Source organism: Chionomys nivalis, chromosome 4 (genome assembly GCF_950005125.1).
Source record: "Chionomys nivalis chromosome 4, mChiNiv1.1, whole genome shotgun sequence".
Classification (NCBI taxonomy): domain Eukaryota; kingdom Metazoa; phylum Chordata; class Mammalia; order Rodentia; family Cricetidae; genus Chionomys; species Chionomys nivalis.
Genome location: NC_080089.1, coordinates 87422191 through 87436010, shown reverse-complemented (window position 1 = coordinate 87436010; position 13820 = coordinate 87422191). Strand labels below are relative to the sequence as shown.

The 13820-nt window shown below is 48.0% G+C and overlaps 1 protein-coding gene across 2 annotated transcripts in view; it reads right to left on the bottom strand.

Annotated features, from left to right (window-relative positions):
• Nucleotides 1-13820, bottom strand: part of Rasgrf1 (Ras protein specific guanine nucleotide releasing factor 1) — a 106969-nt gene that overhangs the window by 66172 nt on the left and 26977 nt on the right. For both annotated transcript variants that reach the window (XM_057767010.1, XM_057767009.1), the window contains exons 3-5: nucleotides 11645-11792; nucleotides 5628-5720; nucleotides 2500-2753 (exon numbers count right to left, since the gene is read on the bottom strand). In XM_057767010.1, the coding sequence (XP_057622993.1) occupies nucleotides 2500-2753; nucleotides 5628-5720; nucleotides 11645-11792 (495 nt within the window). The remainder of the gene's footprint in view (nucleotides 1-2499; nucleotides 2754-5627; nucleotides 5721-11644; nucleotides 11793-13820) is intronic.

Here is a 13820-nt window from a genome sequence, read left to right as displayed (position 1 = left end):
TGATGAGCACTTGGGATATCCTTGGCTAAATGCTTTATACAAGTCATGTCCATCTCTATCTCTCTTGGCTGTGGTCTCATGATGATGTATCTCAACCAGTTTTGAATGCTTGGGTTACTGGTGTGGGCCACCATCTCTATAGTATGAGCATTCAGCCAAAAATTTCAGGTTAAAAGAATTCTATTGAAGTTTAAGAAGTGACCCATATCTTTAATCCAAGCACTTCAGGCAGAGGCAGCCTGATTTCTGTCAGTTCAAGGAGTTCAAGTTTGAGGCCACCCAGAGCTACATAGTGAAGTTGTCAATAAAACCATGGAAAGATAAATAAAAGCAAAAAGGCAGAATTCTCTCTTAGTGATAAAGTTAAACAGTTACCCAAAGATTGCAATCATGGCCTAACCTGTTAGCGAAATACAAATATCGCAGAATTACGACTGTTGCCTTGTCCCCAACAAGGGCTCAGTGATTCAGCTCCTCACAGGTATCATGAGGCCAGAGGCCATTTCCTTCCTCTGCCCGCATCTCTGTTTCTCTGTCTCACCCTCGGGAGCTCAAATGTCCCATCGACATCCATTGCACCAGTCCTTCTCCACCCACTGCCTCTTGGCCGCTTCAGTCCACTCTCCTGCCTGGGCACCAGACCCACATCTTGCTGCCTCTCTCATCACCTCATAGTATCCCATAGGCCTTTAGAACTTGCCACACTCCTTTGGCAGAAGTGGCAGGTATAGAGAAATTGACCTGTGTCCCAAGAATCCATGCAGAGAACCCAGATGAGGGGTTGATCTGTTAGTAACATGACAGAACAAAGATTTGGAAAGAAAACACAGTTACATGAACCCACAGCATCACAAGCGAATGGCCTTACTCCTAGTGACAACCATCCCAGAGCAACAGTCTAGTTCTGGGTCTTCTTTTCTGTTGCTTTTATCTAGTTTACACAATCTTGCCCACCACAGGAAAGTATACTCAAATTGTCTTCTAAAAAAACTGGTTCTGGGACGAGGCTGATGAAAAGTGGCTAGTCTTCTGAAAGGCTGCAGACCCTGCATAAGGGCCGAGAGCCTGCATGTGGGAAAGAAACTATTTCCATTAAGTGAGGGGTGCAGGGTCCACAGCAGAGCTCTGGCAGTTGAGAACTGAAGTCTGAACCTGGTCTTCAGGTCACTGGGGTGGCACCAAGGTAAAGAGTATGCTTCATCGAACCTTTGGTACCCTTATCTGAGCTATGGTTTGTTCCTGACAAAACTCTCTGACGGTACAGGAAAGTGGGATTTCTGAGGGGTTGGCCTAGTGGGACTGACTGGATCAGGGACACTCTTAGGAAGGGGTTAGAAATGGTTTTGGACTGGATTTTACAGGCAGGAGTGTTGATAGAGGTTTCTGTCACGCCTGGTCCTGCAGCCGTTCAGTCCCAAAGAAGCACACAGAGGTCTACATTAAGTATAAACTGGTTGGCCTACTAGCTCAGTCTTCTTGTTAACTCTTATATCTTACATCTTAACCCATAATTCTTGTCTGTGTTAGCCACGTGGTTTGTACCTTCTATCAGCGAGGCATTCTCATTTTGCTTCCTCTTGGTCTGGGTGACAACTGCAGACTGAGCTTTCCCTCTTCCCAGAATTCTCCTGTTCTCATCACCCTGCCCCTACTTCCTGCCTTGTTGCCCCACCTATAATTCCTGCCTGGCTACTGGCCAACAGCATTTTATTAAAGTATAAGTGACAAATCTTTACAAAATACAAAATCGTTGTTTCACAGCATAGGAGTGGGTTGGTTCTGGGAAGAGTGGGCTTGCTGTACGAGTGGGGGGGGGGACCCCTCCTTCCTCTCTTGCTTCCTCTCTTTTAGGGGCTTCTGTCCAGCAAGGCTCTGATACAAGAGCTCCCAGAAGTCAAAGTTGCTGCTAAGTTCCTAAACTTCCAAAACATAAGTGCAAATAAGCTATCTTTTCTTTTCCTGCCTTCATTCCTTCATTCCTTTCTTTTCTTCAGTGTTGGGGCCTTAACTGAAGATCTCCCACATGCTAGGCAAATGCGCTCCATCTGAGCTGTATTTCTAGCCATTTTTAATAGAGTATTCAGCTTCAGGTATTTCATTATAGCAATTTTATAACTCTTAAGTATTGAAAACGGAGTTTCTCAACAGTGGTGGGATTGGTGCTTTGGGTGGAATAGTTTCTGAGCATGTTAGGAAGTATCCATGCCCTTTGTCCATCAGATATCAGTAATAACCTCCTCAAAACCGTCATTAGTAGCTGTCTTACCAGTGTCAAAATGCTTCAGTTCTAGACTATGTGGGCCTCAGTTTGTATACCCATCTCACATCCTGAAACTGGCTGACCATATGACCTCAAATTATTTCCTTCCGCTCTGGGCCTCAGTTTCCTCAGCTGTCCTTGGGGGGAAACAGATGTGTGTTTGTGTCAGGAGTCAGCTCAGTATCTGTTGACCAATTCTTCCGGGCCTCCTCTCCACCTTTGCTGTCCGTCCTGCTTACCTGTTCAGGAAGATGCTGCTGACATCATCGTGTGTGATGGGAGGCTTCTTGGAGCTGGCCGCCATGCGTAGTGGGCGCAGGAAATTATTGACAAGGATGTGCAGTTGCTGCACGTACTCGGCCTCGGCTTCCAGCATACTGAACACCACCTGGTTCCTCTTGCGCATGCTGTCGGCGTGGGGAGACCGGATGTAGTCCTGGATAACGGTCTTCCACTTCCGCCGGCACAGCCAGCCCCGAAGGAAGCTCTGTACCTGGTAAGACCAGTGGGGGAGGTTTATGTTAGTATCAGTTACTCTTGGTTTTGTGAGCTGTGTGTACCTCAAGGGCAGGGAGTACCGGTTAGTCATCCCTGCTGCTGGGAGCATAGGGAAGCGCAGCTGAGATGCAGAGCAGGCTCTGCTGCCTGTGAGATGCTGAACGCGCTCTTTGGGCCCTCTGAGACAGCTTTTCTACCTGTGAAATAGGGTCAGGGAGCATCACCACAGTATGGATTAGATGGCTTAGAAGTGTGGATTCTAGGGCCTGCTCCAGGCTTCTGCATTTGAACAAGTTCCCTGATTGCTTTAGAAGAGCAGAACGGAGGAAAGCGGACTAGCGAGGGGAGAAGGGCTGCTAGGCTGTGCTTGGCATGGCTGCGTCTCGTCTAATGACTCTTCTGAGAGCTCAGAGGTTTCAATTAAAGTTTGTCTGGAGAGGGCAATTATCAAATTGAACAGAACATGGCAAATCTGCTCATCTCCAGCTCTTCCGTGGCTTCGGAGCCCAAGTGCCAGCCTGGAGCCTCTCCCGAATCAGCAGGGAAATGAGTTGGGCACTTGCTCAGTGGCCTTGAAGTTGACTGAGAGAAGTGGCCTCTGACAAGTGACAGGAGCTTGGGAAAGGGTCTTCACTCACGCATGTGCCTGGACACACACACAGAAATACATACAGAGAACACAGACACACATAAACATACATACTATACATACAACACACATACACACAGAAACAGAGAAACACACACAGATACATGCAGATATATACACACACATACACACAGACATATACACATAGCCACATGCATACACAGACATATACACACAGACATGTATACATTTACATGACAGATACACATAGACACATAAAGACACACAGATGTACACCGGCATACTCATACAAGCATACGCATGTGAAGACCCAGATACAAATAGACATACACACAGGTGCTGTCTAGTTTTATGTCATCTGAATGCAGCTAGAGTCATCAGAGAGGAGGGCCTCAAATGAGAAAGTGACTCCATAAGATTAGACTGTAAGACATTTTCTTAATTAGTGATTGATGTGGGAGGGCCCAGCCCACTGTGGGTGGTACCACCTCTGGGCTAGTGGTTCTAGGTGCTATAGGGAAGCAGTCTGAGCAACCATGGGGAGCAAGCCAGTAAGCAGTACCCCTTTATGGCCTCTGAATCAGCTTCTGCCTCCAGTTTGCTTCCCTGTTTCTGTTCCTTCCTTTGCTTCCTTCCCTCAGTGGATTATGATATGGAAGCAAAATATGCCGTTTCCCCTGCAGATGCTTTGGTCATGGTGATTCAACATAGCAGCAGAAACCCTAATACACAAATACACACATAGATGCACAGGTACACACACACACACACACACACACACAGAGTTTCCTCAACTGCACAGGTTTCTAATCCAGGGTCATCTACTTCTTGCACTCTTGGGGCTTCTGGGTTGTGCACAAGCTCACAATCGGCTCAGGGAGGGACACAGAGACTGGGCCAGCATACTTTACTTTACTGAAGGACTCTGGCCATGGACAGCAAACAAGCCTGCAGTGCAGATTCACCTCTAAGGACAAGGGGGTCTTTGTAGAAAAGGGAGGGCTTTAAATCACCAAGAAACAGATATGGGGGTGGATTTGAGCCAGCCCCTATCAAATGCTGCAAGCAGAAAGGGCTGCCCTGAGTTGAGGGGTGCATTGACACGTTCAGGGACCATAGCAGAGCCAGCTGTCCCTGCCTTGGTCCAGGATGTCGTTCAGGCTGTTAGACCTCTTGCTTCTCCAGGAGGCCACATGGTCATGCAGCTGAGTGCATGGGCTTGAGAACTGGTGTCAGGGCTTAAATGTCTCCCTGCAAATATTTAGCGGTGTCAGCTTTGACAGGTTACCTGGCCTCTCTGTGTCTCAGCTTCCCCAGATATGAGACGGGGATGATGATCAAATCTCAGAGGCTTTTCCTGAAGATCCACTTAACCTGCCTCAGGTTCCCAGAATAGCATCTGGCACGCAGAAAGTGGCTAATGAATGCTGCAATTTCTAATTTTGAGAAACTAGATATCCAGATTTCCACATGAAGTGTTTAGCTCTTAAAGTATTAGCAACAAATATAAACGGGAAAATATACATGGCTGAAAGCCATATGCATTGGGGAGGGCTGGACTTGGCCTGTGGGATATATTTTCAGTTTCTGGTCTGCGTGTCATGGTGTCCTTCCTGAAAACCTTACAAAGAAGATCCTCTTTTTTCATTTGCTGTTCTTAGGGTGAACCATTTTTCTTGTCTTGAGTCTGGTACGATGAAAACATAGCCAGCCCTCTTCCCTGTGTTGTGGCACGATAGGGTGGTCTATGGTATTATTACTATCCGGGCTACTGGGCAGTTCCCTGGCATGTTGTAAATTATCTCTTCCCTTGGGAACTCTGTTAGAGCTGAAATAGAGGCTAGATGTGGGGTCTTATGAAGGCCAGCTCGCTTCTGAGCCCTGCTGGGGAGTGTGTAGTTGTGAGGTGTGTGTGTGTGTGTGTGTGTGTGTGTGAAGGACTGAAGAAGGGACAAGCAGAAAAGTGATGAGGGAAAGATGCCCCAGGTGTCTTGGTGAGGCTGCACAGTACTTGGAGGAAAACTCTTAGAGGGAACCTCCTAGACGTTGGTCCTGGCCCCATCTCCTTCCTTTTTCTTGTCTCTATAAAATGGGGCTAGATCACCTTCACTCACAGGGACACTCAGAAAGTATGGCAGGTGTCAAAAGAGGCAAGTGGCTTCTGGGTCCATCTCTGGAACTGAGGTGACAGGGTGAGTGGCATGCCATAAGGACACGTGGGATGGCAAGTGGGCACTGTCAGCCAGGGACGGTACAGACCTTCTTAATTTTCTTGATGTCACTGTCCTCGTCATTGGGGGTGACAATCTGGGTGGACTGGATGCGTTCTTTGTTCTTGAGCAGGGATGCAATCTGCAACAGAATCACAGGTCAGTAGTGGGCAGGGGACACTGACCAGCAGGCAGCGGCAGCACCTGAAGCCTGCTTCCTCTGCCACAAGAGACGACGGTGTTGTGTGCTGAGACTCCCGTCCCTAGTGTTTCGTCAGTGAACCACACAGGTGCCAGATGCCTAGACAGCAGTGAATGCCACACTGGAACAAGTTTACCTGGGATACCGTGGGGGCCATCGGAATGTGGACAAGCTTCTTCTAGGGGTGAAGTGTTGGCTATAGCTGGATCTGTGTTTCTCTTCTGTGTTTTGTAAACCACAGGTTCCTTTTATTTTTACTGTGGTAAGATATATAGGAAGATAAACATTACCATGTGAATCTTTGGTTTCCATGTATGACATAGAATATGTGTGTGGTATGTGCATGTGTGTGCAGGAGGATGTGCACTTGTATGTTCCTAAAAATGGAGGCCTGAGGTCTTTCCTTGGTTGCTCTCCACCTTTAATTTTTGAAACAGGGTCTCTCATTGAAAGTGAAGCTCATAAATTTAGTTAGGATGGGTTGCCCATGAATTTCATCCATCTTCACCTAAGGCTGGGATTACAGGTATGTCTCACCATGCTTAACTTTTTACTTGGGTTCTACAGATCTGAACTCAGGTCCCTGTGCTTGAATGGCAAGAACTTTACTGACTGAGCCATTAATTGTTTTTAAACAAGAGTTTGTTTATGTATACACACACACACACAAATGTGTAGATCAGAGGACAACTTTCAGGGTCCAGTCTCTCCTCCCACCACGTGGGTTCCAGGATGGAACTCACATCGCCAGACTTGGAGGCAAGTGCCTTTACCTGCTACGCCATCTCACTGCCCTCCCCAGTGAATCATTGTTGGGAGGCACCCAGTCTGTTTGTAGCATGCAACCACCCCCCTGGGGTCTTCAGGTGGAAACCCCGTGCCCATTGCACAGTAAGTCCCTCCTGCTCCAGCTGCTGGCAGCCACTGTGCTGCTTTCCACGGCTGTGACTTTGACACCAGGCAGCTCATGTGGAGTTACGTGGTATTTTGTTTAACATTGCTCCCTCAGGGTTCATTTATTTTGTAGCCTGTGTCAGAATTTTTTTTCACACATATTATCATCCATACTTTTCATATATCCCCTTCCTCCTGTCCTTCCATGATTCTCCACCCCTTCAGGCTGTTTCTCTTCCTTCTCCCAGACAGTCCCCTCTCTGCTTTTTGTATCCATCACCCATATTCCTTCCAATTCCTTAAAATCTCATCTTCCCCTCTTTATGGCTGATTAAATTTCCATGTGTGCTATGCACCTTTTCCTTACACACCCACCTGCTTTCAGGTCCTAGCTCTTGTGAATAGAGCAGCAATGAACATGTATGTACACAGATCTCTGTGGTAGGCAACACTCATCCACTTACAGACAATGGGCTGTCCTTTGTCTGTTCAGCAAAAACAGGTGGGGCGATAAATCAGATCAGAGCTGGTGGTTCAGAGTTCGGCTCTGTTGGTTGCTCTCCTCTCTGGGTTACTCTGAAGTACTTCTTGGTATCAAAGTCCTCTTTGGAGCTTAACTACTTGCCCTGAGAGCTAAGGTAGCCTCTAGAATATCTAAAATAACCTCCATTTGTCTTATTTGGGGATCATAGAGGATCATAGAGGATCCTGGTGCCCAGGAGCTGCATGTCATAAATGTGTCTGAAACCGTCCCAGAGGACAGGCCAGCTATCATTTTGTACTGGCGTTCACATATTAAAAAGAAAGAACTTTCAATTGAAGAAAAGCCAACCGTTTTCGCTCCCTGCTTTGCTGAGAGTTCTGTGGAATAGCTAGAGTGGTCTCATTCATTACAGCTCCTGGTACCTAGCACAGGACCCAGCATGCAACGGGCCCTTGTTAGCTGGAAAAATAAGTGTATTAAAAACTGATCAGAGCAACAGTGACCTCCAAACCCCCAACCACAGGAAGCTGCAGCAATCACCGAGCCCAGCACATCTAAAGGCAGAAGCTCAGGGAATTTTCTAAACACAGCTGCCGGCAGGCTGCACCCACCTCAGAACGTGAGGCCGTGTGCCCTCAAGGCCACTTGCTGAACCTCAGGATGAATGGCTCTCAAAAATGAACCATTGAAGCCTTTGAAAATGGAGTGAGCAGTTGCAAGCTCTTGACTCCTAGGCTGCTAAAATTACTCTGGCTGGCCTTCACTTGAAGAGTGTCTGAAAACATCTAACTGGAATGTTCAGTGGAGAAACCTGTTTGCCTGTTCACTCTTTTTTTTTTCATCCTCTGAAATACTTTCTTATATTTTCTCCTTAATCCTTAAGTTTAGAACATTTACATGTTGAAATAAAAGGTCAATATTTTGTCCTCTAGTCTCAAAGGTTTATGGTACATTTTCACACACACGCACACACACACACAGACATACACACGCACACACATACACGAGGCACACAAACATAACACAAGCATAGAGCTCTTGGAGCTCACAGGCTTCTGCTGCTGGGTCAACACACCCCTCTTGGCCTGCAGGTCTTTATCTTCATGTTATCTGGCTTTCTTCACCAGCTTTTTATATTTGCATGGAGGATGGTGGTGATGGTGTTTGTTGGGGGGCTAGTCTGCATTTAAAACTGATGATGGGGGATGGAGAGTTGGCTTAGTGGTCAAGAGGGCTAGCTACTCTTTCAGGGGATCTGGATTCAGTTTCCAGCATCCACAGGGTGACTTATTACTCTCTGAACCTTCAGAGTCAGGAGTCTGATGCCCTCCTTTGACCTCCTTGGATACCAGGAACACACATAGTTTACAGACAAACATGCAGGCAACACTAATGCACATACAATAAAATAAATATAAACAAAAAATTAAAAAGCAATTAGAACTTGCAGTGCGCTTCTGATAGGTCTTCTATAGGACATTCAATTCAACCAGTGGGGACCAGGACAGAAAATAGGTACAACCAGGCCTCACACTGTGCTGTACTGCCTCGTGCTCAGATAGCTCTAACAGTCTTAGAGTCTTTAAAACTCTTTTGTCTGTTCATTTTAGTTATCTGTGTATGTGGTGTTTGTGTGCATGCAGGCACGCATGCCTCTGAAAGCTTCCACCAGTCATTCTTTCCTCCACCATGTGACCTGGGGATTGAACTCATAAGCTAAGGTTTTATCCCCTGAGCCTAGAGTCTTTATTAAGGATCAGGCTGGGCGCACAGCTCAGGAACGTTGGGAACTTGGATTGTTGTAGCATTCTTAGGCTATGGCCTGTGGAAACTCAGTTTTCTCCCTCTTGCTTTCCTCTGGTCCCTTCCAAGCCTGTATATCTTCTTTATGCCCACCCCATCTGAAAATCTCAACGGTGTCTCGGTGTTGGGCTCTGTGGCGGGCAGGGTGCATCTAGGATTACAGGTGTGTACTATCACCTGGGGAGCTGAATCAAGAGGTTCCTGAGGCCAGCTGTGGAGGTTTGAATGGGTCTGTCCCCCCCAGACTCATGTGTTTGAATGCTTAACCCATAGGGAGCAGCACTATTAGGAGGTGTGGCCTTGTTGGAGTAGGTGTGGCCTTGTTGGAGGAAGGATGTCACTGTAGGGGTGGACTTTGAGGTCTCCTAGTTCAAACTACGTCCAAAGTAGGACACAGTCTCCTTCTGCTGCCTGCAGATCAAGATGTAGAACTCCCAGCTCCTTCTCTTGCACCATGTCTGCCTGCAAGTACCATACTTCTTGCCATGATGACAGTGGACGAAAGCTCTGAAACTGTAAGTCAGCCCCAGTTCAATTCTTCCTTTATAAGAGTTGCCGTGGTCATAGTGTCTCTTCACAGTCATAGAAACCCTAAGACACCAGCCGAGGCTACACAGTGAAGAGTTGTGTAAAACGAATGTCCAATAAGGCATGGCCAGTACAGTGATTTCTATCCACTATGAAGGGCAGGCATTTGAGGGGAAACATTGCTCCGAATTCCTGTCAAATAAGCCTTTCCTGCTATTACACACACCCACACACCCTCACCCACACATACCTCCACACCCCAACCCAGGCTTCTGACTGGCCTGCTCCTGGCCCCCCAGGGGGCTCTGCCCTCTGCACCTGTGCCTTCTTGGGCTTACAAACTAATAAACATATTCAAGGCCAACAACAAACTGAGCTTAATATTCTCTGGCTTTTAAATACCTTGTCAGGACCAGGGCTCACACAGCATCGCTGTGGCCCTGTTCACACTCTTTACACAGCAGACTAGAAAGGCAGACATCTCCACACTCCCAGAGTCTTCCAGAGCCAGCACTCACTCACTCACCTAGCCTGCACATGCTATCATGCCAAGCAAGAGGGACTGAGTAGCAGCAGAGGCTGCCCAGCCCTTACGGAGTTCCCACCAGGCTGCTGAAATCAAGGACATGCAGGGAACTTTGTGCCGAGCTTCAGAAAGGCTTGTGAGCTAGGGTCTACAGCGTAAGGGGAGCAGGAGCTCCATCAGGAGGTGGCAGTCCTTGGCAGGATTTGGCTAGGTGGGGAGCATGGGCATGAGAAAGGCATGCCACAAAGGAGCAATCGCATGTGCAAAGGCTAGGGGCTGGGACAGTTCAGTGCTCTGGGATGCTGGGTGGGGCCACAGTCCTTCCCTGGTCTCATTGTGTGTTTGTGTTGGGAAGGGGGAGTTCTATTTGGATTCAGGAAGCTGTGTTGTGCTATCATACACCTCAGGAATTCTTTCCAGAGTAGGATGGAGCCCAGAATCAGCCACTAGTGCTAGGAAGAGGACAGTTTTGGGCTAGCCTCTGGAAGACTGTCTGAGGGATTGTATAGAGTAGAAAGACTAGCAGGTGGATGGGAGCCCACGTTCCAGTTCTAGGTCTGTCATTTCGCATCTATGTGGATTTGGACAACTGGCCTGAGCTCTCTTAGCCTGGTTCCTCGCGGCTTATTCTACTGGGATGGCAATGGGGGCCGATGAAGGAAATGGGTCTGAAGCTTGCAAGACTAAAGATGGGTCAAATGTGGAACTCCAGTTAAACATAAAGTTGTAAGTTGATATTACTGCTGGTTTAGAGCTTTGCTGTCGCTGGATGAGATAGGGTTGGTGACTCCGAGTCTCTGGACTTTCTAGACAGGGTGGGGAGGTTCCAGGCTACAGCTATAGGTGTGGAAAGGAGTTCTGTACACAGATAACCCTGCACCCGGAGCTTCTAGCTCTGAGGTTGACATCTCCATGTTTTTCATTCTTTCCTGTTGGGATCACAGATTTTTGAGTGGCGCCTGATGGGATCAGGGAGCACAGCCTGGGGATGACAGGTCTGGACCACATGAATCCCCACCTCTCATTGCGCCCTGCCTCCTTAGGTGGGTTCTTGCATGTCTCTTCTCCACATCCTGGCATCTAGAGTGCCGCATGGGCTACGGGAGGATGCCTGAGAACTTGTGGTTCCAGGAGTCAACAGCATCTCCTGGCATGGTACCTAAAGGCAGGCTCCCTTTGGGGAGTTGTGGGGTCACTCAGGGCCTTGGTAACCAGTGAGTGGCTAGGCTCCAGGAGGTGTTTGCAGGACTTCTGCCCAATGAGGCCACACACAAGAAAACCTTGGTCTCGTCATCAGGGGCACACACCAAAAAGCCTGTGATTTATCATTTGTTACTTGTGTATCTGGTGAAGGTACACAGAAAGAGTTTGCAGTAATGACTACAGGTGATATTGTACTCCAGAGTCTGGGCCTGACAATGGCGACATTTAATGTGTCCTTAATAACTTATCTATTAAATATTTCACTCATTCTTATCACCTGGTTTGGTCATAGAAAAGACCCTGCATTATATAAAGCAACTCAGGAGCAGAGAAGTAGGGGACACACTTCAGGTGGTACTCAGTAAACACAGAGGTGGGAGGAGTCTGGGTTTTGACCTGGCCTGGGGACCCCTGGCTTGCAGTCACCTCTGCCTTCAGTCGCTCGATTTCGATCTGGCCGTCCTCGATCTGCTGTCGCAGCTGCTTGGCCACCGTCTTCTCTGTCTCTACTATCTGCAGCAGGTGCAGGTACTTCTGCATGAGCGCCTCATGTTCCGTGGCCAGTGTCCTGTAGCTGTGGACAGAGGTGCATGGCAGGTAAGAAGCTGCCCCTGTCTCTAGGGCCTACACACCCCATTGCCTATAAGTTTCTGACTTCTTTATTAGCCTGGCTCTCTTGGTTATGTTATCTTTCTGTCTCTCTCTTTCTCTCTCTCTCTTTCTCTGTCTCTCTCTGCCTATCTCTGTTTCTCCCTATATATTATATATACACACATACATACACAGACAGAAAGACAGACACACACATACACACACACTCTCCTCCTGGGACGTTTTCTAGGTAGATAAGCATTTTGAAACATACCCTCACCCCTTTCCTTAACTTCACGCTTCTTCTTAGGCTACTTCTGGGATTCAGCTGAGTTGCCTTGGTGGGCTCCAGGGGTCTTCTTTCAGCACCTGAGCTTCTAGTAGTGTGGTGATGGAGATGGATACACTGTATGCCTAAAGAGTGCTCAGTGGACACTTGCTGCATGCAAGGGTCACTACAGATGCATGCCTCAGGGCTTGTGGGATATACAGAGGACAAGTAGGCACATACATCTCATTGTTTATTTGGGTGATACCTGAAGACACTGCACAGGACACAGAGGTGTCAGGTGGTGAGTCACGGGACCTTAGTGTATGCTAAGAAGGAGGGGACCAGCAATGAGGGCATGATCAGGGAAGACTTCCTAGGTGACACACCACCAAGTTGGAGCTGAGGCTTTTGACTTCAAACCTAGTTCCTTGGGTACCACTTTAGGGCAGCCCTGGCTGGACACTTATGTTGGCAGTAATCGATAATGAGGGGAAGTGGCACCAGAGCAAAGAGAGTCTCAAAGGAGGAGAGGAGGTATCTCATCAGATTCCTAAATTAACACGTGACGCACAGATGAACAGGGTGGCAGAGCAGGAATGGAGGTTAGAAGTCACCCCCCCGAAGAGAGACCTCGGTCCCCTGTGTTCTGGGTCTGGACCTCTCCCTGATATAACAAGGCCATTAGAGTGCATCACAGCTGTGGAAGAGACACAGTGTGCAGAGAGGCTTGGTGAACAAAACTCCAGCATGTCAGAGGAAGGCGCTTATCCGGATACAGCCAAGGTCAGAGGAAGGGAAGGGAAGGGCCTTGGAAGGGAAAGGTTCGAGTTCTCAGGGATAAATGAGGTCTAGGTCTATATCCCTCACATTCCTCAGATTCTTCCTCTTGCTTCATCCCACCATCACCCCAGAGCCATCTCTTTGCCTTTCCTCTGTCACCTCTACCCATTGCTCTGTCCTCCTGCCCTCTCCTCACTAAGCAAGGTCTGTGTCTCCTTTCTTAGTGGCAGTGAAGGGCTCTCCTTTCCTTCCTCTGACTGGCAGAGCCCAGGATAGTCCATATGCCCATTAAAACCCTCTGCATGGTCTCTGTCAGAGCAAACTGCCTCCGTTCCATCATATTCCATCCTAGGATCCAGAAAAGGTTCAAGTCCGCACCCTTTAGAACAAACCAAGCTGTCCCTCCACCTCCCTAACTCTACTTGCTCTGTGATGGATAATCTCGACTGTCAAAGTGACTAACTTGAGATGGCTGGGATGCTAGGAAAACACACATCTCAATGTATTGATGAGAGGGTGTCTAGTGATGACTAACCAAGGAAGGGCTGGGAGGATTTGCTTTAACTGTGAGTGGCACCATCCCATTGCTGGAGGTTCAGAAGGAACCAAAGGGGAAGAGGAAGGAAGCCTCTTCCTGACTTCAAGGACACTCTTTCTGTCTGCCTCTGGTGGCCATGAAGTGAACAGCTTCATTCTGCTACAGCTCATATCATGATGGTCTTCCCTACCAGTCAACAACAGAGCCAACGGAGGACTGAAGCTGCTGAAACATGACCAAAATAAACTTTTCTTCCTTAAGGTTGTCCTTCCAGGTATCTGTCCCCTTCTTTTCCACTTGCTCAGCATGCCTTATTGAAAGGGTATCTCACCAGCATCTCCCAGCACTTTCTGCATCCTGTCAGCATAGCATTGGTTCTTATCACCCATAGCAACTGGCTCCTCCTCTGGGGTCACCCACTC